Here is a 27869-nt window from a genome sequence, read left to right on the forward strand (position 1 = left end):
ACGAGTATGATTATATGGAACTACCGTTTTATTACCACGTGATCCTGTACGTATCAGGTATACGTAACTTACGACAGCATAATACGTATTGTAATACATCTAATATTTCTATGGCGGCAAAGTTCGCGGGATAAAGATGAAAAGAGGAAGAAGAAGGAAGCAAATTTCTTATCCCTTGCTTGCACAGTCATCGGTCATCGATCTTAAACTGCACCGACAATCCGCGCCTTAACGTCCCTCCGTTTCAACTCGGATTTCCTCGGGTGATGGGCGCAATTTAGTCCGTGCGGTCAACGCTGCGGGGTTACTGACCTCTCCGCCTGCACACCTCGTCCCTTTCCATCTCTTCCTCTCTTCATCGCGAATCCTGCGGCTCTTCTCAGGTCCAGCTCTCCGCGTCTTCATTTTTTCCTTCAATTTCTCGTTCGGTGTTTATTAGAGCTTGGTTGGTTCAGCATCTACGTGTTCGACGCTGTGTGATATCCGCAACTTTTTACCCTGCAATTCATGACAATTTTACGTATTTATCATCGAACACAAGCGACCGCGACAGGATTACACATATATAGCTTTAAGCTTATGGCATCCCGCAGGGATGGATATACGTTCATATTCCCCGGTAGTGCAGGAAGCCTGTGCAATGAGGGGAATTAAGGGCCGTCTTCGGAGTCCATCCCGGTCGTCGTCGTCGTTGTTCTCGTCATCGTCGACGGTCTCGAAGTACAAACCGCAGGAGCAGGGTTATTATTCTAGCGGCATATTACACCGCGGGCATGTAGCGCCACGTGCAGCATCGTAGAACCATGACATCATGTATACGAGGTATGCTGCGCCAAGTCTAGCCAGGACAACGACGATTGGTCGCCGTGTCAACCGTTGTATTATATCTCGGTATAATGAGCTGCAAAAGTTCGACTGCGGAACGTCCAAAGCACGGGAGACGGAGGAGGAGGAGGAAGGTGGAAGAGGTCTTGGACTCCGTTGCACGTTGCAGGTATGAGCATACGTATCCTCACCTTGCCCACTACCTTGCATAACTGCTCGTCCTCCGCCCGCTCCACGGCTGTCGCTTGTTAGTTCGTCATGCGGTTCGATTATACGATTACGCGATTACGCGAGAGCTCAGGCCTAGCGGTCCGCCTTACAACTGCACCTCCTGGGTTTCGTCGCGCCCGAAGTAACTCGGTGATTAGCGTTGACGCTGTTACGGGATCCCTGGTAGCACTTTATACGGTTCCGTAGATGAAAAATTTCACAGTTCAGCCTGATACGCGTTTGTGATCGCAGAAATCCGTTTCTCCGAATCTTCTGCCAAATTTTATGAATTATTAAATTTCGAGTACAATGTGAATAATACACCAACGATTTACCGAGACTTCTGTTCACCTAGTACGCTTCCTCCTCATCCTTCTCTCTCTCTCTCTCTCTCTCTTTTTCTCATATGTATACCTATATCTATTTTCGAGTTCGAGAATACATGCATCTGTAACGGGGAAATTACCAATTATGACGCTACAGGCCTTTCATCCGCCAGCGAAAGTTGTACGTGAGATGTTATACTACATCTTTGAATGGGTTTGAGAGTGTAAGAAAATACCTTTGCAGGTAATTGTAAGTGAAGGTATGTATGTACGTATGTAGGTACGCATATGTATGCGTACGTGGAATGAAATTTCTCTGATTGCAAGCGAGCGAGTGAGACGGTCAGTCAAGTTCAACACTATCTCATCATTGTCTTGGCGTCATGACACTTACCGCGAATCTCCGATGTAATTCAACCAACTTCACGCTTATACATTTATTTCTCGTATGACACTCTATTTCAGTGATTGTGTGAAAATCCCTCAGAAATCGTAGCGGCGAGAAACAATGAACTTTTATTTTAGGACCTTTGACGATTTTGCACTTTACGGAACCCCGCAGGAACATGAAGCGAATGATAGCCAGCGATCTCGAATCGGGCAGAGCGATATTAACCAACGTGGTTCGTAATATTGTAGCAGCACGAGAAGCTGAGAAAAAGCTGCTGGGTCGTTTCTGAGGCGTGTAAATCATTTTTAACCGTATACACAGCAGGCACATTCGATCATTGGCCTGCAACAGTGAATATCGAGCACCGTTACACATTCTGCTCTGGGTAAAACTACGTAGTCGTTGATCGGATTGGTCCAGTTTCCTCCAGACGTATCCCGAAAATAAATTCACAATCACGCGCGGTGAAACAAAAGTTGTCAGAAGATTTTGAAAAAATAGTAAAGATTGTGGAGTGCAAGTTGTTGGAAACAAACTAAAATATCTTTCTCTAACGGTTGGATGTATACCCGTACGCTGATTACTTGGATACATTCCTTAGAATTTTTCGGCGGTCATTACGACCGTAACAATCGCGATAGTTGAAGTTTGTTCCTGGCAAAGTTAAGCCGGTTTACGCGGTAATCCCAAAAAACTTAATCTTCGCGACACTGCGGATTGCAAATTTTTCCTTGGCACACATATACTTATACAGTCAGTCGACCTTTCACGCGTTCAAGGTGATTAACCCTTCTCCTCAGTCTCGATTTAATTATCAATTGGTTGCTCATGCCTTATATTATATTGAATATACTTTAATTTCATTATCTTCTTCTTCTTCCAGCAACCGTGGCGGTTGCAAGCACGGTGCAGATCGAATGCGCGAGCGAATCAATCATCGTGCATATTTCGACGGAGGGTAACTCCGCGTTTCACGGTCTCGTATATCCACGAGGCCTTTCGAAGAACAGCTCGTGCCTACAGGAATACAGGAGTCAGCCGGCCCCCATCACCTACACCCTGCCCCTTAGGTCGTGCAACACTATGCCGACCGAGCTGGTAAGCCTAATTATAACAAATTAATGGAAACTGGAAAATAACATTCGAAAATCGATCGAAACTACCTGCGAACAATATTTCTATGTGTCTGCAGCGAAGATACAGGGATCGACTTTCTCACTAATCAGTTCATCCTTCGATGCTTGTATCTTTGATTCTTTGAATTACCTATTAATTCAATTAAAATTCATGCTAATTTTTTCTTCGATATTCCCATTTGTCGGTAAAGTTCGGATCACCGAGGAATTACGTGCGTCGGATAAAAAATGCAAACGTGCAAAAAAATCTCACTCGCAGAAAGAGCGAGAATATAATCCGGTGTATACACATACACGAGCAAGGTATGCATAGGTACGGAGAACGGCGTGTAAGTGTACCCATACCAGAAGAGGGCCCGGTCACATAACGGTCCAGTTATGGAAGCGAGGAAGCCATCGCCATCGCCATCAGGTTCGCCGTTTGCACCACCGACGACGACATGGCAGCTGCCATGCCCGTGCATTCGCGTTGTAACAGACCGTTCTCTCCTCGTCGGTTTCGTGCCAATATATGAGGCAGATGTCGACTTTACTATTTCATAACCACGTTACACGGCTACTGGACGTATTGAACACTAAACTCTCCACGCCGGATGTCTGAGTCGCCGATGATGCATTACTCAGGAATCTACAAACCTCGGCATCGAAATTCGAATATTCCCTCAGCTTGGAATTGAGTAACACTCGTCTAGGAGTTACGACACGATGAACCTACCTTGTTTATTACGCCTATACCTGTTTATTGCGTGAATCAATGGGAATTGGTAATAGTAAATTAACTTTGATAATTTGAAACCCACGCTGACGAGGATAGCCGCGTCCTCATCTTCTTACCGCATCTCCATATGCGTAGGCGCAACGCGTATACTATACAGTACATTGCATGGGGTTTAAATTTAATCCCGTGTCGTTGCCACCATGCAATACTTATCTTACTCGTTGTAATAGGTACTAGAGTATGATAAAAATAAAATCCCGGATCGTAAGTGATGATCTCATTAGCGATATGGATTAAGCAGCATTCGTCAAGACACAATCACAGATGAACAGCAGAAAATTAAAAAACCACACTGATGAATTTCGTGAAACTTGCGCATGATGAACGCGATATTCCACGATTTATGTTGAATTGGGTTAGTCCGCGCATCGCGACTTCCTCGCTTCCGCCTCCACCTTGGCGCTCTGCTTAGACGTGTTCGCGGTCCGCTAAAGAAACCGTTTCATTATTCCACTCTTCCATTCCATTACATTCTCTTGACGACGCCGGCGGGGTTAGTCTTTCCATTCCGTAGTTGTCTCACGCGAAGTTGAGTAACGGCGTTTATGTCATTTGTATGCAACTATTTAAACCGCAACGAGTACCATCTAGGGTATAAAGTACCGACTGCGTACCTAGATACTTTGTGGTAGATCTGCGGCCCTCCATCGATTCGTCCCTCGGTCAGAATTTAATCACAATTACTTAGTAAAACTTATCCACGCTTAGATGTATGATCTACAAGTAGATCGAGAATCTGTAACTTGTATAACAGCACCCACATCAGCGTAGATGGCTCTAAGGTCCGACGGGTGAATTATTATATCGCGCGTACATGAAAATACCCACCACCTACGGTTCCATACTCGCTCTCGCCCGATGCGCCCACAGCTCAAGTTAAAAAACAAAATGAACAACAGAAGACACAGAAAACAGTCCTGAACACCGCATATATTACCGTGAAAGTCCTTCTCCCAGAGGTCAAAGACTTTTCGCGAGGTCGTTTTTGTGACTGTAATAATGTATCGATCGATCAATCTTCTTCCGCGTCACATTTTCGATTTTTGCACGCGGAGATATTACAATTATACGGGATTTGATCTAACGAAGGATTACAGCGTAGAGAAAGAGATTATCTTGACTGACAACTTTGTAAAATACCACTACGCCCACGCGTTATTACTCAACCTTAAAATTCTACAGAAAAAAACCAGACACTTCATGAACCATTGTTCACTCTTTTTTTACACACGCTTGTTCTGGCAACAGGCCAATTGGCTTGATTATTGGTTATTGACAAGAACGATGTTTCGTGAACGAAGTAAATATTTAATCCAAAGAACAAAAAGAGGAGATCAAATATCGCAACTCTAAAGACAAGAGAACCTTTGATATTTCAAGGTACTCCTAATAGAATTCAAATGATCTTTCCTAATATTCTGGTATCTTATACTGGTATATACGAGCTGATTAACAATAAGTTTGATGAAAGCGTGTGTGTAATTATACATAAACAGTGTGGGTATGTATGTACGTTAATACTCGCCAAGTGCCATTTTACGCAATTGCGTAAGCTTACAAGCGCACACGTGTTCACGCGTACGTGTATAATAGTATTATCGTCTATTGTTTTCCTTCGTCGAAGTTGCGTTATTCCCAGTTGAATCATCAACAGCCCCTCCTGATCTGTCTAGCGATGAAACTGCGACGAAGTGAGTATTATTTGTTACTAAGAAAAAAAATTGGTGAAATATTGTCGCAAAGAGGCTCTCATCATCGTCATTGTCATCATGCCCAAATGCCGGGTGAGGGAACCGGAGCTATCTGTTAAAATTTGGATGAATGAACGCTTGAAACTTTACAATCCGCAGCCTAGGATTAGTCATCGACGACGGGGAAAAGGATACTCGGCCCTGAGCCTTCGTCGTGGGCTGCGCAGCCGTAGCTGACAATGAGTTGGCAATCACCTGATCGGAGTCTTGACTCGGCCGAATTACAAAAGTAAAAGTTGCCGCCAGAGCCGATAAAAATACCATTTGGTGAACGCGTGAGAGTTACAAAGCTTTGTGATACCTAACGAGACAGAATAAATTCGCAATGTCGTATAAGCGAGAGGCGCTAAATTTTTGACAACTAAAAAATTCTCCCGGTCGTCTCTCTCCGTAAATGGCGCGTGGTGTTGGAGTCGTGTGGTGAAAACTACCCACGCTGAAACTCGTTTGACTTCTCTCCTTAAAGCGTATCTCGGATGTGTGCATGTACAATCCTGCCGATAGTGGCTCTACGGTTGCGTCGGCGAGCGAAACCCGCACCGCAACACGCTAAACCTACGACTCTCCTGCGATTCGCCAAGGTCGCTCGAAGGACCGCGACCAGACCGCGGACCGGATACCTGGAGAACGCTGAGAATCGATTCATCGGCTATTTCGAGCTATGCTCTCGCGCGATGCTTGCGATCATACTTGTGCGCTCATACTGAGAAATTCATTTTTCTCGCTCATCCCAGCTCAAGAATTTACTTTTAATGATTATTATTTACACGTTAAACCTATAGGCATATTAATGCCATAGAGGTCGAGGATTCGTACATCGAAATTGTTTTCGAAGTCTGGCAAATACGGCGACGAAAAACATTACCAAGAATTCATTAATTCTTGCTAACCTTCGACGTTCCGACTACTTTTGTCTTCTTTTTCGTTTTAACGACTCGGTCCCCCACGTAAACCGTATTTGTTTTCTCAGCTCTCGTGGGATGGCTCCGAAGCCGAACCTGCAAGTGACTTGACCAAAGTGAAAGTGAAATTTCGGAACGACGTCTCTTCGTAGGCACAGGACGAGGTGGCATAGCGAGGGGCATCTTTGTCCGGCGGTTCTTGACTCTCTGTCCGACTAACTCTCCTTTGTAGGCTCATCGTCAGCAAGTCCGTCCGTAGCTCGCTCGCTCACTCGCTCGAGAGAGTTTCTTCCCAAATATATCTACGGCACACAGAAGACGATAATTAATATGCATACATGGATACTCGGTTAAACTTACAGGTATATAGCGAGAAAGTTACGAAATTGTGTGGACAGATTATGGGAATTCACATCAAAATATTTTGTATTGATGATTCAATATAAAAACAAAACAAGTATCCCATGAGCGTGAAATACGGAATAGGATGAAATTGCGGACCGGAAAAATCCCTGAGTAGATGATGTTTGTCCGTGCGGTCAAGTTACAGACTGAAATCTTGTTAAAAAACATCAGATCCCCGTTACTTGCGGTATGCTTTCACACGCGCTTTCTCAATTGCATACAAAAATCATCGACTGATTCCTTTCCTTTTTTAACGGCATGCAATATATCCGACGCTTGTAAACTCGTAATACAGTATATAAAATTTTAAGATTTTCGTTAAAAAATTATATCTCGTATTAGGTATAACCGCGAGAAGAGAATACGAGGAAGTACTTGTATCCTATCCTCTTCGCGATACGTTTAGACATAAGAGGTACATCATTCGGCGATATTCGTGGGTGTAATATATCCGTACTCACTGACTATCACCTATCAGCTTCTTCCCGAAATTTTTAAGCAATTCTGCAGTTGCTATGGTCATTTGACCTTTGCATGGGTTTAACAACCCGATAAAAAGATTCATTTCGTTCTGCGGGTAGGTGTTTTCCTACAGTGAAGTGGAACGAAAGACCGTACGTACGCTATTATACATACAGGCATAAGTGCGCACATGAATAGGCGTATAATATATGTTAAGATGCGTATGCGCAGTGTTCCGTAAGTTACCATAGGCAAAATAGGACGCTTTACGCCCCGCAGCGCGGAATATGTTAGTATGTACAGCACAAACGTTCTGCAGCTCAATACTCCCGTATTTCGCGAATCGTCGGCCAACTCTGCATGCGGGCGAATGCAAAGTCAGATCGCGAAGGTCAGGCCTGAGGTTCATCCGCGATAACATGAATTTTATTTCGTTTCCTCGTTCACGGATTCTACTGTTCAAATTACGGCAGCCCATGTGTTTTCTGTAAAACAAAAAGGCGATTTACTGCCGTCAATACATACCACCACCACAGATGGAAATGATCTGTGGGAAACATCCCGATTCTTTGGTAAATCGCCCTATCAGCCCCTGGACGCTCAGCACAGCCGTTTTCCAATGCGTGCGATCTTTAAGGCTCATAATTTACCGTGCGAGAAGCAAATCGAGCTACGTAAACGAGTAAATTGACGGTCAGTACCGTGACTCTACCACAGTTAAGTAGTAGATTCGCAAGTTTAGTCGATATAATAACAGCCGTGGAAACTGGATGCGACCTTTTTTCGTTTTAAAGATGCAGTTTAAACCGCGACTAACGATCATTATGTTTGACCTGCTATACCTAATAAATCAAAAACACTTCCAATGCATTCACAACCTGCGATCAGAATTTAAGAAAAAGACAAGAGTCCGTTAGACGTTACAGCCAAGTTCAATATCGCAGTGAGTTACACTCAAATCAGATCTGCATAAAGTTTTGAATACCGACGAGATGACAGCGAATAAGAACTAAGTTATTACAATCTTCACGGCGCGGCAGTTATGATCGTCGTTTCACGGTTAATGTACAACACAAAAGTGATGCGTGTACATGTCTATAACGTTGAAGATACTTCCAACCAGTTCTGCCTTAGTGTTCGCAATATTTGCACCTACGTCCGTGGCACAGGCAGCGGGAGTACACGAGGGATGTTCTTCGACGCGAACCTGCAGTAGGACCGGTCCCTCGAGAATCTCGCCACCTTTGTCTCCCCCTACATGGCTCCTTATTATTTTCTTCCCTCTTTCTCGTCGACTCCACAATAAGGCCAATAAAGGGACCGACGGCGACGTGACGCGTTCCTCGGTGACGTCAGCGTGTGTGGCGAATCATTCGTCGTAGAAGGTACAGCTGCTCTTTCTGTGGGACATAATCACCGTTAAATAACCATAAGATATACTCGGATAATGGTGAATTAGTTAAAGAAGGGCGGGGAAAATTACAACTATACAGAATACGGACCTCGTCCTCAAGGATACAACCGAGCCCGGATTCTGGAGGATATACAGGGTCGGACAAATGTAACAGCCGTGTATAACACGCGTAGTAAGGAATTGAGGAGTAGGTACATCGGCAGTCTACTCGTCCCCACATAAACATCCTTTAAACTTGCGACGTCAAGGTCGCATTCCTCCTCAATCCTAGAGTGCCTGGGACCTGCGAGACACTGTCACAAGCCCGGTCTTCCGAACCGGCTCAACGACTGTTTGTCGCCTGCTCCGCGTAATCTTCGCAAACGAGTCTCGCACCGGCCAGGGGGAAAATCCTTCTCCGTTTGCGGTATAACATAAGAAGTCGTAGGCGTATATTTAACGGCTGGGATGCCAGATTATCTTCTGGATCTACGCGATTCCATATATTGCTGATGGTTTACGTTACATTATTATATACGTACATGAAGATCGCATATCAAGCGCGTCATACCTAATCGCTTATACGTGTTACATAAGCTGAGATTGTCCTTCAGGAAGTACCTGACACGTAACATTTGCACGAGTACGATAAATATTAACTATGCGGTTTCCGAGTCAAGTACATCGGGATTTGTCGTATATAAAGAACTCCGAAGATAGACGCGCGTCATCGCTATACCTCTATACATACGTACGTTATAGGTAAAAATTTATTTTTGTCATCTTCTTTTTCGACTCTAGATAAGATCATGCAACAGCAGCAGCACGGCAGCGGTTACAGCAACGTTTTACCGAGGTCTCAAGGTCTTTCCTCGAATGTCGAGTTTCACTAATCATTGGTTGGAGAATGTATGTTGGATGTTGTTGTTAAAAACAGGCATAATTAAACGGTACGCGCAGTTACGTACATCTTCGATTCTATAAAACGTATCCGCCTGTATGTGTGCACATAATACATGATGTCTCGCTTCCATAGGCACGGGACTGTCAAGCCGCGCCATTAGCACTTTTCTTAATTCTTTTATTTATTTTTTATTCCTCGTCTACCTATGACGAACGATAATTAACGTTACGTCGATGCGGATGTATAATATCATCTTCGTGATGTCTCTAACGGGAACGAGGCTGTGCAATTTGTCCGTGTCCGGCTGCTGCTGCTCCAGCTGTTTGGACATAGTCATCTCCGTATAGCTATGATATATATTTATTACAGTATGCATAATCCCGATGAAATTCAAGAGAGGTATAAGTAGAAACCAACATGTTTTCGATAAAATACCTCTGTAGAATAAATCAATCAACAGGACTGTCGGGTTTTCCATATTCAAAAATGATGTTATTTTTACTCTTCTTTCATTTGACAATTGAAAAAACTTCTCGACAGGATCTCGAGTGACTGAAGGAGAGAAAGAAGAGGCGGAGGAAAAAGCGTGGGTTTAGAAATACGTGGGAGATGTAGAGGAAATTGGCTTCTCGCCGGCCCATAAGATCGGGAATCACGTAATGCTTGCTGAATATCTTGATCGTATAATTCGTTTTAAATACACACACACACACACGTGCACACACCTACGTGTGCATATCTTTGACAGTGTGCGCTGCACCCGAAGAGTTTTGTGAGGGGTATAAAATCACTTATCGTTAGTGCCGAAGAAGCGGAAACGCGATCTGCGGCCGCATACGATGCAAAGTAAATCTATCCGTACGTACTTGCCCGTAGGTGTGTATTATACCGGTCCGTACTATACGATATACTTACCACCCTGTAACGTGGGTGTTGATACGATATACAGTATGTATGTATGTGTGCAGGACTGGATATAGGTACAGCTCCAAGTATGCAGCCGCACGGACGAGAATCCTATCCTTAGCCGTCGAGTACCTCGGGCGATGCACTCGCGATTGCAAATATCCTTGCTGAGGACGGTCTGGTGGAGGCTCCTGCTGCATGGGCGAAGGTCGTTGCCAGGAACACCTATATATATAACATACAGCTTATTATTTCCCCGTATACTGGTCGAGGCGGATGGTTTTTTTAGCTAACGCGGGATGCGGACGCCTACTCACCATGATCGCCTTCTAAGAATCTTTACGGGGGAAAAAGCGTTGCTTGTTCTTGGTAGAAAGGTACCCGCAGATTATTGCGCGATTTCACCTTAATCGCGAGGGGGCGGAAAAACGCCGTTCAAATGACGCTATTTCTGATTCTCATATGATGATCGAAGTGCACTGAACGAAATTTATCGTCCGGAATGGCAGTGCAAAACTTTCTCGGAGAAATGATTGAAAATAATACTTATTTTTTATGATATGAAAGTAAATTTCGTATAAGAAACTATGTTAATGAGTTACAGTAATAATATTAATAATAATGGATGTGAAAACAACAGCAGCAACAAATATGCAATAGAAAGAGAAATTGCTAATTAATATACAACTTCATCAAACCGACCACATAACAATAGAATCAAAAAAAAAAAAGGAAACAGAGTCCTTGTATGAAATTTCTCTGGATATACAACCTTCCGTTTTTAGAAGGGACTATTCGTGTGGTCGTTATCGCAAGCATTTGACACTATAGATGTACCTCAGATATTCGCATAAGATAATATTTGTATATGCTAATTTCTGGAGCCATAAATATCGAATACCCACACACTTTCAAGTCCTAATTTACAAGAGAACGATTAACGGGCCTGGGTCCTTGACGGATTGTGCCGTTTAACTCGAATCATACGTAGGAGGTACAAGATATATTTTTTAACAATATTATGCGAAGAAAAAAAAAAGAAACCGAAAGTTTTCGCGAAAGTTGCACGGGTGACTGCGAAATTACATTGAAATTGGAAGGCCTTGCTATGTGCAAACAGATAAAAAAGGCAACGAAATCGTATGTTTACCGAAATTTGAGGCCGGGACTGGAGAATCGGAGAGCTGTTATTTGTTGAAGGTGGTCCGGAGAGGCCGGATCCCAACCTCTGAGCTGCCTCGACTGACCGGACATCGAACCCTGCAAGAAATGCAACAACAGATATAACCGAGATATACATATACCAGTGCATACCTGCGTAATGCATATGGACATAGATGTAATGTGCCGGCAGGACCGTGAGCCGGTAATTGATCCTTGTTTCACATCCCGTTTATCGTCTACCGAAGACCCTGCAAACGCCCGTTTTTTCGCGAAGTAAGGGGGCTAAAGTTTGGAAGCATATTGAAGTTAGTAACGTTATCGTAACCATTCATGGTGAGGAAAAACCGTTACTTCGCGATTTTTGAATTGCCTGAAATTCAGTAAACCGTAATAAAACAAAACACACTCATATTTCGAAATCTTAGTTCCATATAAATCATTGTCAAATTAAGAAAATAGTGATGTTTCGTTACGATAATGTTACTAACTTTCCAAGTATGTAGTTTGGAAGCTTGTGCGGGCATTTACAAATTGAAATTTAGTTTGCAACGTTGGCGAATACGTCGGATTTACCTCGTTTGGCAAAGCTAACTCGGAATGATTTTTTCCTTAATAAGGCGTGCCAGAGCAGGACAGAGTCCGTACGAAAATCAGGCGCGTGCTAACGTACATACGTGTTTGAATGTGTCATTTGTGTTACACACACATATTGAAATCTTAGCGAGCGCGTTTATACGACTCCTCACGGGAACGTGACCGCGTTTCGAATGAAGCCTTAATCGATGCAGAGAAGACAGTCGCGAGGAGATAGCCGTACAATTCCGCTCAACAGTCATGCAAAAATGTGTTGGATTCTCTTGAAAAAAACAACGCAAAAAAGAGAATATGTGTCAATTAGATTCGCAGGTGGCATTCCTCGGTGCCCCGGGACCAGACGAAGAACCGCCGACACAATACGAGAAGAGGGAATAGAGTCGAGAAAATAAATACCGTACAGAGTTTACCGACATGCAGAGTTAACGTCGCATCCATACATACGAGTACACATACATGCACACGTAACAGCTGTTTATACTGTTACGATATGAATGAATAGCCGCGATGGCTTACAATTAGGGCATTCCTTACTCAATGCTGTACGAAAAAGCCTTGTAACGCGTTACGCAACCCGCGGAGAACAAGTATACTATATACTCTTCAATTCACCAATTGTCTCTCTTTTTTCCCTACATATGTACTCTAAACACTGTGCTGCGGATATTAGGTAGTCAGAGTGGCAATTATCTGTAATGCCTAATTAGCACTGTGACCGTATTCCGTCCATTTATCTCGGAATTTTTCATTATCCTATGATACAAGTAGTTGAAGGTGCAACGACATAAGAAACTAGCCCACTTTTAATTAAACCTTGCTCAGTCTAATACTGACCTGGGCGATGTTTCGGCGAGTCTAATTTCCGATTTCTAATGATACTGCGATGTCTACGTCATCACGATTTTGGATATTGCAAGAAAAAAACAATTATTGACTACAATTACGTCATTCGGTCGTTCCGAACGCGACCAAATTTCAATTGTGTTCATATTTGTTTTCGACATTTTCGAATCACCTCACCTAATGATATTCAAATATATTTGGCTTTTTCAGGATGACGGTGGAATCGAATACTTCAACACAATAGTCGTCCAGCCTCACCTCAAATTAGTCACAAATCAGGGGAGAGGTTTTCACGTGAGATGCCGCTATCAAACTAGGGATAAAATTGTTACAAATGACAACACGCACGTCGCGATGTTACAGTCGCTTCCGCTTCAGGTAATTCAACGCCAACCAACGGTACACTACCTTGGGAGGTGTACATACATAGCAATTTTAATTTAAGAGACGCTACACTTTTAGACCATAATACAGTCTTCCTGTAATTTTTTTGGCTTACACCGTAAAGAGTTTTGGGAAGAACGTAAATATATTCTCGATGGAATATATTTAACAATTAAAATCCGTTAAGTATTAAAGAATAAATAACAATCATGGCCTACAATACCAGCATATTAAAAATACTTGTTATTCACCACCATCTTTAGGCAACTGCACCGATGCCTGGCTGCACAATGAAAATTTTCAGCGGAGATCCGACGCAGCACCAAGTCGCAGAGAATGTGAAGATCGGAGACCCGTTGACTCTGGTTATCAGCATTGACACCCAGGAGATGTACGGCTTGAGGATATCAGATTGCCTCGTCCGGGATGGCTTTGGCTGGGGTGAACAGCGGCTGATAAATGACGAAGGGTACGGTGCAGTAAATTGTGTGGCATACTGTACTATATGAACAGATAGTTAAACTGTGTTCTAAAATTTCTCTTATTCACCTTCCAGCTGTCCAGTGGATAAGGAAATAATGGATCAATTCACCTACAGCGAGGACAAAACTAAGGCACAGGTAAACTTCCAGGCTCACAAATTTCCATACATAGCCAGTGTCTATTACCAGTGCAACGTTCAGCTCTGCGTTAAATTAGGAAGCGGATGTGAGAATACGGTAAATATGATAATTGTTTTTTCAACTGAAATAATATTGAAATTACGTGCATTATTGAGGTTTATTAATTATGCAACGTCGATAGTTTTCAAACATTGGAATATGAAGTTCTCACATCTTTTTCAATAGCCACCGTCGTGCAACAGCAAAGGAAGACGGCGCAGGGATTTGCCAAGCAATAAGTCGAAGGGTGATACTAATACGGCGGAAGGCTTACCTGAAGGTGAAACACCGGCTACGATCGAAGTCTTTAGTGGACTTTATGTGAACGAAGCTTCAGACACCACTTCAAAGTCGGATTACTTCAATGAAGTCTCTAAAGAAAGGGTATAAGACATTTACATGAGTATTCGATAATGTACTCAATTATTACAGAGTACATTATCAAAGCAAAAGAGTAGATTGCTATATTTCTTTACCTGAAAAGTTTTTATTCTCTGCTGTAATCTACACGTCGAATAATTATTTCCTCCTTACAGACTATAGATGATCCGAACAGCATATGCATATCGCAGAGGAGCTTCGCAATTGGGATAGCAATAGCTGGATTGATCCTGATGTTGGCGGTGGTTGCTGCGATTCTGGTTCTCTTAGCAAGGCGGCGGCACAAGAGTATTTCAACAACAGGATCATCGATCTATAGCGGCCCTTACACAAACACTGCCTACAGTCATAGCAGTTAAGCTGTTGTAGTTTTACGGGATGTTACTCATATCGAATAGGCAGTATTTTTGGTTTGTTTTGAATACTATGTCTTTGGGGGCGAAATCAAAGTTCAAAAAGTTACTATATGTACATATAGCAATGGATTTAAGAAAGACAATCTCAACGTTTGCTGAACTTCTTATTTTCCGGCAGTACTTTGAAATGTGAGGCTACCAAATCTTGGTGCCTCGATGCTCCATCTTGTCAAAGTATATTATATAAAAATAATAGATGGAACAGTTGAATAATTTGGACTGGTACTTCGGCTACAGTGCTTGTTCAATATTATTATCAATACAAGAACGTATAAGTGGGAAATGAAATTAATTTTAATATGTGGGCTAAGAATAAGTAATTGTTCGTCTCTAGATATCCATGCGTCGTATACTAGTCGGATATACACGCTCCTAATCCAACAATTAACTTTTCAAGGTACTAAAACTGCACTCACACGGATGAACACAAACAAAACATAAACATTCCTCCCGTATTAGCCGTCCATTAAAAAGTAATATTTATAATTTATAGCAATTAGTACGATAATTATATACGAGTAATTCACCTGCTGGCTTATCTGGCAAGAGTCAACTATTTCCTAGATTGTTTACAAAGCTCGTGACTAAATCAAACTTTTCAATGATAAGGCCATCAATATTCCTTGTTGGTTGCATTTTTGCACTTTTTGTTTCCTTAATATTACGATACGTTTGTTTATCGTACAGCTATATTATGTGATTGATAAAAACACACAGTTTCTAGAGGTAGCTACGAGAGACGGTCCTTATTTGTTGCAAGAAATACAGTGTAAAGATTTTTTAACAATTCAAGTTGTTAGCTGAAAGCAAGGATATCTCATTTTTATCCTCGTGTTATTAAATTTGTATCAACCACCGGTGTCTCGCAATCACCTCTTACCGTCAACTATATATACTATATAAAATCTGTTATGAACAGAAAACGACAATCAGCTGCTACTTAGTCTTAACTCAGAGTATATTTACTTAGAGTATAATCCAATAACGCTTATTCATTTAATATTAACTAGGTAAATAAAATCAAGGTGCTGCCCTTGTGTTACTGCTCTTGTAATGGATCTAAGGATTTTCAATGGCCAATTACTCGACTAGTTGTAAGTCGATAATGATCCTACATATTGAAAGCTGCATAACGCAAGAGTGTTAACATTAATCCAGCTAAAACAAAGCTAGGCTTATAAAATATCTATAACTAAATTAAAATTAGGGAAAAAAATCGCTGTGCATGAAAGCAGTCGAATAACTGGGTCTAATTCGGTGGTGGGTATATGATTAAAACATCGAAGCAAAAATTGAAAACGATAAAAAAAAAATTAAAAAACCATGAGCGTAATAGATCATGAAAATCGCTGGAATGCTTATACGATGTTCCGATTCAAAAAACGAATGCTAGATAAGAATTGCACAAACGTTTATACTACGAAGAAAAGTTTCCGGCCAATATATTTCTCAGATATCATAAGAAAAAAGAGAAAATTAGAACTTTAAAAAGGGGAAGAGAACCTGACCACATGAGGTATATCGAAGAAAATGACTTAGAAACTTTCTCGTAGTATTGACGGGGGTTGGAATTGTTTGAGAAATACTTTTGCAGGTACTGAAAAAGTATTTTTTTACGCAAAGTGGCGCTGGTTCAAAGTAACATTTTGGTATATAGATATAACTGTATAGAAACTGAAAAGAAAAAAAAAATAAGAAGCCTTAAATGATACTCTGGACCCTTGCCAAAGACGACAAAGTAAATTGTAAATACGAAAAATGTTATAACTATGTAATAACGAATTCATAAGCATATTTTCATAATTAAAACGTATTTAACTGTATTATTAACTAATTTTTCGCTAATTTACTCTTCCTCCTGGAAATGAGCCAAACTGCATTCGTGTGCCAATGATTTCGTCATAGATAAATTATCGACACATATAATACTATAGCTCACTTGTCTCAATTTCACGAAAATTTTCTGCTCACAATACCGTAAACGTAAATACCTCGAGGGTATTTCAAAGTTAACTTCACTGGATATTCAAAATGATTTCACTCAAGGACTCATTTCAAGAGATCCTCTCTATGTATTTTACTCGACTTTGTGAAACAATGATATAATGAATCTATGCATTGGACAAGTTTCACTGTGTAAAATGTGTGCAAACATCGCGCCATTCATTATTTAGCAAACTAATCGCTCTTTCGATTATCAGTTACAATAAAACACTTTGGAACAAAAAAAATGGCATCGAAATTTTCTTTATCTTCTGCATAAACAGAATATGCAGATTTAACCACTAAATGGAAAGAAAAAAAAATTATTACAAAGCAAAAAAAGTACGAATTTAAAATAAAATTTAACTCGACATTAGGCAAAATATTATTTCACCAAGCTCAGTTTAATTAAACATGAATAGCGCATCAATGTCACAACACAGGTGCATATTTTGCCAGTTCGCTAGACCTCATTTTATAGTTCGCACTTATTCTTGTCCAACCCGCATCTTTAAGAAGCTGATCATTTTGCCAAAATCCCCAATCCTGGCCAGTAGTCGCTGGTACTCTATACATATCAGTTGGCCCTACAAGTTTCGTTAACCCCTTTCGAATTTGAAGTCTTAAGCGCTGGTGGCTGCCATATGAAAAGCCATTCCCAATACCCAAAATTGGGTCCAGCTTATTGTAAATCTCACTGAAACTCAGTCGAGAATTGAACCTCAGCCGTTCTTCCAAAATATCCTTAGCATTAGGAACTTTTGTCGGTTCTACGTAATCTGAAACGTAATCACGTTTATTTTCGTCATACAAGCTGAACAGGGGAGTCTGAATCTAAATTGCGATGAATCCGCGTAAAAGTAGTACCTTTTCTCATGACATCCGTAATATAATTACCATAGCCAGAGAATGTTATTCCAAAAAACTCCATTTTAGTTTGGTACAATTACAAAAATTCGCATCCAAATATACATATTTCCTAAGTGACACAAGTAATGTTATTCAGCTGTTTGATTTGACCCAATATTTGTAGAGTAGGTGTTGTTTTTCCAGCCACCTCCGACTGTGTTCGTGTCGTACAATATAATTCAGGCGTTCCAATATATTTCTCAATTGGCACAGTATTACTCCCATAATGAAGACGACCATATAAAAATAACGATTTTTTAAATCTATAGTACCTACGAATTCACAGCCTGTCGGTAATTTTCTTTCCAAAAGAGCACATGATGCTCATTTGTTTTACAAATACAAATAAACACATAATGATGGTTCAAACGTACAGAATTTATACATTTAGCATTCCCAGTTGTCGGGACACAGCTGATTTGGGATGTGAATTTTTCTATACTATTGCAAAAAAAAGAGTTGTACATTAAAATTTTCTTGTTACACTAATTTTTAGCCGCGTTCCTCATTGTAATGAAGCAATGACATACTGGAGTTAGAAAATTCATCGGACATCTTCTGGTCCATTGTAAAGACTGATGGACATTTCGGTTGGTATTGTTCGACCGCTTCTAACAGCGTGTCTGGATATCCCGGCGAATAATATCTGAAATAATAAAAACCAGCTTCAGAATGAAATGTGTACTTCCCTCCATTTGTGAATCCCAAACAGCAAATTTATCGAGCAATGTCAGAACATATGCAGAGTGATAGAATAACTATGTAACATCTGAGGGAAATATTTTCCTGTATATAATAACTGTAAGCAGAAGGTAAAACCAGAGAGCAGCCATAACATAAAGAATCGCTTGGCGATCAGTTATTTGTTAACGTGTACCTCAGTTCATCATTTCATTGAAATAGCTTGAAGTGGTGAAACAATATTTTTCTTTCATGGTATTTGAATGTTGAATGATGGGTAAATATTTTACTATACATTGCAATTCCACATTTGGTTGTAAGTGCATACGTTTCAGTTTGCTGCTATTAGGAAACAGTACTGAAGTCATGTACAATTTACAGTGGGTAGGTGAGCCTACAGGTGAGAATATACATATATCCAACACAGAGATATAGGCATATTGATCCATTGAATACTTATATACGGTTCTGGCACACACCAAACACCCAACAAATATGGTGGTTACTCCCAGTACTGCATATCAACTGCTCAATCTAAATAACAAGAACTCATGAGGAACCAATGAAAAATATATCAAAGTATTCAGTTGATTGATATTCATATCTCTGCTTGACAATCAGCATGACTTTCCAACTAAATGTGAGTGGTTTCACTTCGTACTAAAATGTGACAAGCAACTGGTGTTTTCTTCTAGATGTTTAGCCATTTTCACTTGATTAATTGTTATTTTTACGTCACTTAATTTGTTTTTCAGGACAAACTAAGTTTCAACTGACGATTTAAATTGGTTACAAAATCCAGATTACTCATTCATACAGTATGGATTCCTTGCAATGTAATTAGTAGCTTTACAAACCTCACAATTTCCTCAGGGAAACAGCAGTTAATGATAGTTATGAATTCTAGTAGCATTGAACCAGGTTCAGCTTGTATTTCCTGCACTTTTTTCAACCCTCCAGTGGTAACAAACATACGACGAGCTCTAGCATCATTAGGTAGAATCTATAATTATAAATTCATTTCTTATCATGTTTGATTTGTGAAAACATAAATATGTTCAACATTATAGTCAAGTTACGACAAGAATCTCATAACTATTCTTAAATGAAAGAATGTCATAGCCGGTGGATTATATAAATAGCTAATTTCTTACATGATTTGCCAGGAAAACAATTTTTACAGTCTAAATCTAAATAAAAATATATGCGAAGTAGAATTTCTACCAGTGGTTCCGTTGAGCCTGTACTTATTTATACTTTTCAGTTTTTATTAGAGTTAATAGATTTCATAGCATACATCAGCAGCGCAGAGAAAACAAGTTCATAAATCAATAGAGTTCCATTGAGTGGCCAAGTACCCTAAATTGTTTTAAATTCTTACGTATCTGTCACGTACGCATGTAAATATGTGGACAACAAATACGTATGTTGTGAGTCCAAAGCACAGCATGTATCGCATAAGTATTTCAATGTATATACATGTTTAATGATCGAAGTATGAGAAATCATTGATTGTGAGCTTGTATGACGGAGGTTTATATAATTGGCTCATTAATAACAATCATATAAGTTACATTACAACGTGAAAACGATAATAAGGCTTCCGAAGCCTGGTCAATAGTCAGTCTGAGTTCTTACACCTCGTATGTAACATTGCTTGTCCAGATTACAAATTGAATGTTTCAATTTTCTTTGTTGCGCCAAGATATTTATGTAACGTGGATATAGATAGAATCATTACCAGGTAAACATCTATCTAAACATGCCATGGCATAGTTTAAAAGTTACTTTAATTTTTTTTTCTCGCTCTTGCACTTTGTCCACATAGTTTTTCACTCTCGCTATGTTCAGGCATTTCCACATTCGCATACATATATGTTTGGTATGCATATGCACGGACAAATATGTAAGTAAGTATATTTACATAGGATTAAAAAATAATATATTAATTTCCTCTCTCGCACCCTATGTACTAAAATAACTTTATTAAAATAAACTTTAGGACGGAAATGTTTTCACGCTAGCTTGTTGACATACAGAATTTTGGCAAGCACGAGAATTTAGCCTGGTTCATACTGTTTACCAAGGATCTAAATATATCTTCATGAAAAAATAGCCAATTGACTTATTTTCTTTCATTTTCATTTCAGTTGCAGCACTCAGTATAAGCTTGGAGGTCGAGAGATTCAGCGGCTCTGGTAACAACAGATGGATATATCCTCCTCTTACATTGAAACTTCATTAATTTCACAGAAAGTGCGTCAAGCAGCAAGTCAAATTGAAAAAAAATCCAAATAATGAAGAATAATTTATCCAGCTGTAAGAGTTAACGGTAAAAACATTAATGTGACTTATGTGATTTCTAATCAATTTTAATAGTGGCCGTTGTACGTGGATTTTGCAATTGATACAAATTTGTGAATATCTTAAAATAATTTAACATGAAAGGCGAATGAAGTGATGGATTTGCCATTAAAAATTGACTCTAATACAAGCAGTCACGAAACAAAAAAGATCGGGAAGCATTTCAAAGCTGGACAATAATCTAAAAAGTCAGCATTTGTGCGAACTAATAATCAATCACTATTAATTCAAATTTTCTTGTTGACAATTCGTCAGAAACGTATTTTTCGTCAAGAATATATGTTCGCAGAAGGTCAGATAAACATTGTAAACACAACTCCCAGTTACGTGCCTGAAAATAATTCAATGTTGATTCTGAGATAAGATATAGTCGACAGAGTAATAAGCAAACTGAAATTAAAAGAAGGTAAATTGACGCAAATGAGGTTTAAGTATTCAAATACTCCTCCTACGAAGAAGCAGTGCTTATGATCAGACCGTTCTCTTGGATAGTATCCAGGTATAAAAGTACCGATAGCGTGCTAGGAAAGACAGTAAAACATCGCAGATACTGAATGAGTGACGAGTGAAAAATAACATGAACACTAAATGGCAGAGAGTCACATTAAACTAAAGGAATCAAAAACAAAATCAAGAACCATTAAAAGTTTCCAAGTAAAAAATTAGAGTGAGGTCAAACAACAAGCCAGTGGAATTATATTAGCTTGGAATTGACCTCAAGTAATAAATACAAGCTACAGTGAGACGGAGTTATTAATTGTAACAGTATACACATATATGTATATATATATATACTCAAATGTGTAACATTGCATGAAGCATCGAAATAGCATCCACACGTCTTTAAATCTTGAAAAGTAAATTTTGCGGGTCCAAAATACTCCTGAAAGGTACACAGAGATTTGAAGACATAATTTCAAAAATGATAAATAATCAGCATCGAGTAATTGTCAATGTTGGCGAGGCTCATGGCCATCAACCTGTAACGGCAAAGCCATCGGTAGTTTCGGTATCTAGTATAGACTCAGATGTAAGCGACAGAAGGGATGTACGAGAGGCTTTGTATTCTGGAATTTTCAGAAGGCACAGAAAAACGATTTTGGTATTGGGCAGCTTTTTGAAGATGCTAAGGGTAAATAGAAACATTAATACATACGCTAGCATTAAGGCGAACGACGAAGCTGATGAATAAGACGAAATACTATGAAGAAATATCGAAATTAGTATACATTATGTTATGGCAGTTGATTATCTGTTTTCACGAATATATAGAAATATTAAATAAAGGTTAAATGGCAAATTCGCTCCAGGGTCCTAACATTTCTGTGTGAAAATGCTGTCTCCAAAAACAAAAATGCGTCATGACAATTACTTCAAGTATTCAATGACAGAGCACCCTGTACTATCATACATGATACGTTTGGATTAGATAGAATTTTGCTACTCTAAGGGCACTATGCGCAGAGTTTTTTTTATCACCTCAGACCTAAATAACGGAGCACATATAGCCATACCTACGATTACCTCTCTCTCAAAATTCATAATTCAGTAACGACAATGTTGACAGATCAATTTGACACTCGATGAATAAATATCTATTATATACATTTTGTCAATTTTTTTTTTTTTCAATTGAGAACCCAGGGAACCCAGATTTCAATTTTCTACACAAATGATTAATAACAATTAGTAGGTAAAGAACAAAGCGTATATAGAGTACAGTTTGTTTTCGCAGCCAGCATTTTTATAGTTTATAAACGCCAAAGTAAATATACAATGAGTTTTCAGCATAAGTATATCATCTACGACTATAATTTACAGAGGCAGAAAGCAATGCCTATATTTATACTGAAATATGCCATAAATGTGAAGCGGAATGTGTATGGAATAAAATGAATCAGCAGTACATGCAGTTGGCTAGGCGCCAGAAAAATATACGGCTCGAAAATAATCACAATGACGACTATTTTAGGCTTCTCATCACGAATATAGACAATTATGTATTGGACGCATTCTATGCCTTGGCAATAATAGTAACGTCTATACTAAGAAGAGAAATAAAATTTAACTACACACGCTATATATGACAACAATAACATGACTATAATACTATGCACATTTACTATACATATGTGAGCAAGGTAATTATGAGCCATAGGAACAAAAGTCATGTTTTTCAATGTACCCCTTCTGGTATATCCATAGTTGTTCAAGCTTCAGCCCTGATATTTTTTCATTGAGTATTGTTAGCCGTAGTTAGAGTTGAAATCCTTATTTATCAAGTATACGACGCATATACCTTGCAAAATACAAAGCTACTATTCAATCAGTTCAAGTGAAAGTAACATAAGTCTGTAATGTCGCCACTTATTGAAATACATAACTACGAATTTGTAAAAAAACAGTATTGTAACAATGATACGTGTAGCAAAAGAATCAATCAATGAGTTCTAAAAAAATCACCGTCCTATTGACACAAAGCCAAAGACTATATGCATTGACTGCCGTAGCTGCCGTTGTGACTCCTTTCAATTGTATTTAAAATAAAAGGCTGTATATCATCTCCATAGGTTTGTAGATAAACGAAACTAAACAAAACTAGAAAAATAAAAAAATAAAATCAAGTAATCAGAGAGGAAAACCTACATAAGAATTGTGTAAAATAGATAACGTTAGTTGGAAGTTTATCATACATTGTACTGTAAATGGCCAACGAACAACATGTGATTTTAATTTAGCATATTATAACATCAACTCTGCTCTCCTTTCAAGTCATTTTAATTCAGTCATATGATTGAATTCGTATGCATTGAATAGTGTTGGTTCCTAATTCACTGATTCGATTTTTTATGTTTTACTTGCAACTAATTTCATATTACTTTATTATTTTCAGGCTTACCTGGACAGAATGCATGCTCTGGCCCAGGTATTTGTCATCGTCACTCTTTGAGTTAAAATTGTCAGTTTGGCTTTACAATACCCCGTTGAATAGATCACGATTACATTTGCATTTGAATTTCGTGTTTTACTTTGCCCATATTTTTATACTTTCATCTGTAGTTGTTAGCTCCGATTTTTTCATTTTTCACTTAAAATCTATATTGATGCACTTACTGTGCATCATGCACTTCTCATGAGAATTTTTTAAACCGAGTAGACTAACTATGCAAATACATCTCATCTAAGGTGAACGCAACTTCATGATGAGACAAACCGGAGTAAGTCATTTAGAAAGTATTTATATTTAAAATTCTTAAGCTCGACCATTTGCTACAGCTGCATCAAGAGAAAAGATAAACAATATCTAGACGCAGTTTTCAATCTCTAACAATCACTAGACCCCATTTTTTTTCATGAAAGTTATCAAGTGCGTATGTATACCATTGCATTTAATAATCCTAATAGATTAATAAAAAATAACAACAGAAAACCGAGAGGACTTGCATAATAAGAAATGTAGGTAAAAATAATGTCTATAAAACTGAAACATATATATAATATATAGGTACGCTACTTTTCAAACAAACTGCTAAAACAGTAAGTCATTTTTTTCTACGAACTACGAGCTTGATACAAACTTATTAAAATTTTAAAACTCAGCTACATAGAATAATGATGTAGTTTGTAATCTTGAAATTAGAAATTAAGGTTTGTACTGTATAGAGTTAGAAAATGATTGAGTGAATATCAAACGCAATGCCTTATCTGTCAATATTCTTATGTGAAGATGTAATTGACGCGATAACACTGTATGTACGTCAAAAGTTCAAGATAACAAGTTCAATCACTTTGCATTTAATAAAGTATGTTTTCTCAGTTCGCTCTATTTTTCCATTGGTGGAACACTGTTAGAAAACTTGATTTAATAAATGTGAATTATAAATGACATTTTCGGAATAAAAAAAAATTGTCATCTTCCAAACTTATATTAGATTCGATTTCTAACACAAAGTAAGCGGAGATATTTCAACTCATACATGAAAATGTCCTCGATCACGGTAAATGCAGGAATTAGACCAATGCCAAACGATGCAACTATGAAACAATACAAATTGAGACTACATAAATGGAGCGTTCCCGTATTCAAGAAAATACTAGCGGTCGAAAAACTCACAGGGACAAATTTATTTGGCATTATACGTGGAAGACCTTCAAAGGTTTCCTTTTCTATAAATAATTGTAACATATACTCAGCATTGTAATCACTGTAGATCATTATTAGGAAACGCTATAACTTGGTAATTTCTATTAGCGAAATTATGAGAAGAAAAAAAACACAGTTATATACATTTGCCTTACAGGACTGCTTGACCAATTTTTACTAAGATACCAGATTTTTATAACAGACCATAAATTTAGATATAATAATACATTATACCTGCTTCTCTCGGATGAAAATTTTTCAAAGAAAAAAACTAACAACGATTTCATATTATTTTTTAAATATAAATAAACAAAAACAGAAGAAGAACCTGATTGAGGCATTGATCAAGTATAAAGTGATATGAATATACATAAAATTTTGAATTCTGTATTATTGAAGAGGAAAACATTCCTCGGTATATTACAAAAAAATTATAGACGAATCATTCACTATAATCATAAAAAATAAAAAATCTGGCAATGTAGGAACAGATTACATGTTGAACTTTGTATACCGTATTATAGCTACTTATTATTTATAAATTATTATATAAATGTCAAAACAGGAAGCCATTGATATGACCTTTAATATATTACATTGTTAAAATCCATACCAAGGTCTTTCATTCCATTACCAAGCCCTTTCATCCCTACTTTATTGCACTCAAGCCTTCTGTTAATTACCAACAAAAAATTTGCAGAACTCACTTTACTGAACTGGCCGATAATATACTTTAGGATTTCGGGAGGTGCGTCGCACAGAAGCGGCTCCAAAGCTTCAATGTGCATGCATTTCTGCAAGACTTGTTTCATTGTCCCTTTGCACTTGGCTTTTAGATCCTCCGAACTTCTAGGTGCCATGTACAGCTGTGATACGTAATAAAATCTAATAGGCTTGGTCGAACATCATTCACGCAGTTTCATTGAACCACCTACCTCTAATAACTTGCGAAACACATCAGCGACGGCCAAAGCCTTGGCATGTTCCGGAGTATGTTTCCCAATTTGACCGAGGGCCCAAGCTGTTATAGATAAAATGTGATCCTCAGTTTCTTCTTGAAGCACTATAGCCAGTTGGACAACACCCTGTAATTTAGATTCTGAAAATTTAGGTACACCTAAAAAACAGAAGTAGATCGAAGGTTTTTGCAACCCTATAACAAATTACTTTGGACCCAATAACTGCTATTGCCAACTGATCCGAATGTCCAGCAATGTAGCCCAGTGCCATGATTGCGGGTAATCTGGAATCTGATTTGGATGTGCCGACGAGTTCGACAAGCGCACCAATACCCCCAGTGTTGACAATTAGCTGTGCCAGCTAAAGAATGAATTGCGGATGTCAATTCACATAGAAACTGGTGTACATGATTTGTCCTACTCTCACCTCCAGAGTATGTTTACACACATCTCTGGTAAGATTGGCCGCAGCTCTATCGACATTATCGTCAGGGTGTGCCATGTGGACTAAAACATCTGGGAATACTTCGGCCTCGACAATAATCTCAGCTAATTCAACAGAATGCTTAGCGATACTGCTTAGAGCAGATAATACTTGCCTCTGAAGAAGATAATAGATGTTAATCTAAAATAATAATCATCTCAATTTACGTTTGCGATACTTGTTTGTTTGGTCAATTCATGAGCTAACCTTCAGTTTAGGATCAGGATTAGAAATAGCTTTTGCCAAAAAAGGTACAGCTCCAGCGTCAACGACAATTTGAGCAAGATCTTCAGAATGTTTGCTTATATCGCAGAGGGCAGACGCACTAATTTGTTTCAGACATAGTTCAGGCTCTTGTAAACATAGAACAAGAAGTGGAACAGCACCTGATTGTTGAATTAGAATAAGGATGTACAATGAGTCACACCTGTTAGCTTTGCTCAATAATTTCTCACGATAATTCAATATCAACTACCAATATCGATAGCAGCCTGAGCTAAGCTTTTGTTGTGCCGTGCCACATATCCCAGAGCCCATGCAGCTGCCTCTTTAACTCCTAGATCGAAGTCTTCCAGACAGATGACCATTGCCTCGAGTCCTCCTCCGTGAACGATCACAGATGCCATTTCTGGGGAGTGTTTAGCTACGGCTCGTAAGACGAACAGTGCAGCTTTTTTGAAAAATTTCTATCTAAGGCAAGTTTCTCCTTTAGTTCTGAGCAGTAAAAAATGTACGCAAAGCCAAAGAAGTATGGCTTAATGAATTATGCTTACATTTTGTTTATCAATGTTCCTAAGTAGCTGTGGCATGATGTCTCGCCTAATAACTGCTTGTGCTACTCTATCATCGTGGTTGGCCAATCTGCCCAATGCAATAGCTGCTGTTTGCTGGATCGACGGTACAACGTCGGAAAGCAACGGGCGTAACAAATCTAATACGCCGGCATTTTCCAAACAATCGACGTTTTGGGGTCTCGAAGCTAAATCCGCCACAGTCTGAACAAAGCTGACGCGTGCCTTTTGATACTGGTCGAAAACTGTAGGGAACCTTGTGAGATTACTCGTGTGCAAATAAAGAAGATTGATATTCAATATTCAGCTCACTAAACCTTGTAAAATCACTCGTGCGGTCATGTTCCAGGCGTATTTGCCTCCTACTAGATATATTTTCCACCAGATGCGGATATTCTTTGTGAATGATGCTTGGTATAGGAACTGCGAAAAGTTAGGATGTCACGTCGCGTCAATTTCTGTGTCCACCGTTTGAATGTGGCCAAGATTTTACCGCTTTGCGGAAAGACGATCGCGTTCAATACTGTGTCAAAAACTATTGCAACCTCAAGCTCTGTCTTGAGCTTCAGATACCAGAAAAAAATATATTAGGCATGATGTTGCAAAGATATGCGACTTTCAGAAGTAAAGGGACATTGACGAGTGTAATTATGTTTTTTTATACGTTTGCCACTTGCTTTCTTTTCATTAACGATTGTAATCTGTAAGGTTGCTACGGCCC

The 27869-nt window shown here is 39.1% G+C and overlaps 3 protein-coding genes, 2 long non-coding RNA genes and 1 pseudogene across 7 annotated transcripts in view; 2 read left to right on the forward strand and 4 right to left on the reverse strand.

Annotated features, from left to right (window-relative positions):
* pio (piopio) overlaps nt 1–16656 on the forward strand; it is a 33801-nt gene extending 17145 nt beyond the window's left edge. Inside the window, exons 4-9 of the mRNA XM_046623854.2 lie at nt 2636–2850; nt 13201–13368; nt 13638–13843; nt 13931–14093; nt 14223–14420; nt 14573–16656. Of these exons, the coding sequence (XP_046479810.1) occupies nt 2636–2850; nt 13201–13368; nt 13638–13843; nt 13931–14093; nt 14223–14420; nt 14573–14776 (1154 nt within the window). The 3' untranslated portion in view covers nt 14777–16656. The remainder of the gene's footprint in view (nt 1–2635; nt 2851–13200; nt 13369–13637; nt 13844–13930; nt 14094–14222; nt 14421–14572) is intronic.
* LOC124217797 (uncharacterized) lies at nt 11–9240 on the reverse strand. 3 transcript variants are annotated; one of them, XR_006882916.2, is made up of 5 exons: nt 8689–8951; nt 8343–8586; nt 6308–6621; nt 1017–1308; nt 11–498 (listed from the first exon to the last, which is right to left on the reverse strand). It is a non-coding gene; the product is annotated as an uncharacterized lncRNA (long non-coding RNA). The 3 variants fall into 3 exon arrangements; XR_006882915.2 differs by lacking the exons at nt 11–498; nt 1017–1308 and adding an exon at nt 9151–9240 and having other exon boundaries at nt 2777–6621; nt 8689–9068; XR_006882914.2 differs by lacking the exons at nt 11–498; nt 1017–1308 and adding an exon at nt 2777–5347 and having other exon boundaries at nt 5553–6621.
* LOC124217798 (uncharacterized) lies at nt 10353–13337 on the reverse strand. The gene is made up of 3 exons (XR_006882917.2): nt 13168–13337; nt 11540–11649; nt 10353–10614 (listed from the first exon to the last, which is right to left on the reverse strand). It is a non-coding gene; the product is annotated as an uncharacterized lncRNA (long non-coding RNA).
* Nucleotides 16457–17747, reverse strand: LOC124217795 (uncharacterized; annotated as a pseudogene).
* A 470-nt stretch (nt 17748–18217) lies between these two features.
* Nucleotides 18218–27524, reverse strand: LOC124217792 (sperm-associated antigen 6). The gene is made up of 10 exons (XM_046623852.2): nt 27466–27524; nt 27131–27393; nt 26833–27043; nt 26565–26743; nt 26301–26474; nt 26082–26234; nt 25850–25999; nt 25622–25780; nt 19264–19409; nt 18218–18371 (listed from the first exon to the last, which is right to left on the reverse strand). The coding sequence occupies exons 1-10, from the start codon at nt 27488–27490 to the stop codon at nt 18218–18220; spliced, it is 1614 nt and encodes a 537-aa protein (XP_046479808.1). The 5' UTR covers nt 27491–27524.
* On the forward strand, nt 19658–25524 carry LOC124217796 (uncharacterized). Its single transcript, XM_069135680.1, has 3 exons — nt 19658–20316; nt 20557–21902; nt 23664–25524. Exons 2-3 carry the CDS (start codon nt 21693–21695, stop codon nt 23718–23720), a joined length of 267 nt encoding a protein of 88 aa, XP_068991781.1. The 5' UTR covers nt 19658–20316; nt 20557–21692; the 3' UTR covers nt 23721–25524.
* Nucleotides 27525–27869: the final 345 nt, after the last annotated feature.

The sequence above is a fragment of the Neodiprion pinetum genome, chromosome 4 (assembly GCF_021155775.2).
Source record: "Neodiprion pinetum isolate iyNeoPine1 chromosome 4, iyNeoPine1.2, whole genome shotgun sequence".
In the NCBI taxonomy this organism is placed as follows: domain Eukaryota; kingdom Metazoa; phylum Arthropoda; class Insecta; order Hymenoptera; family Diprionidae; genus Neodiprion; species Neodiprion pinetum.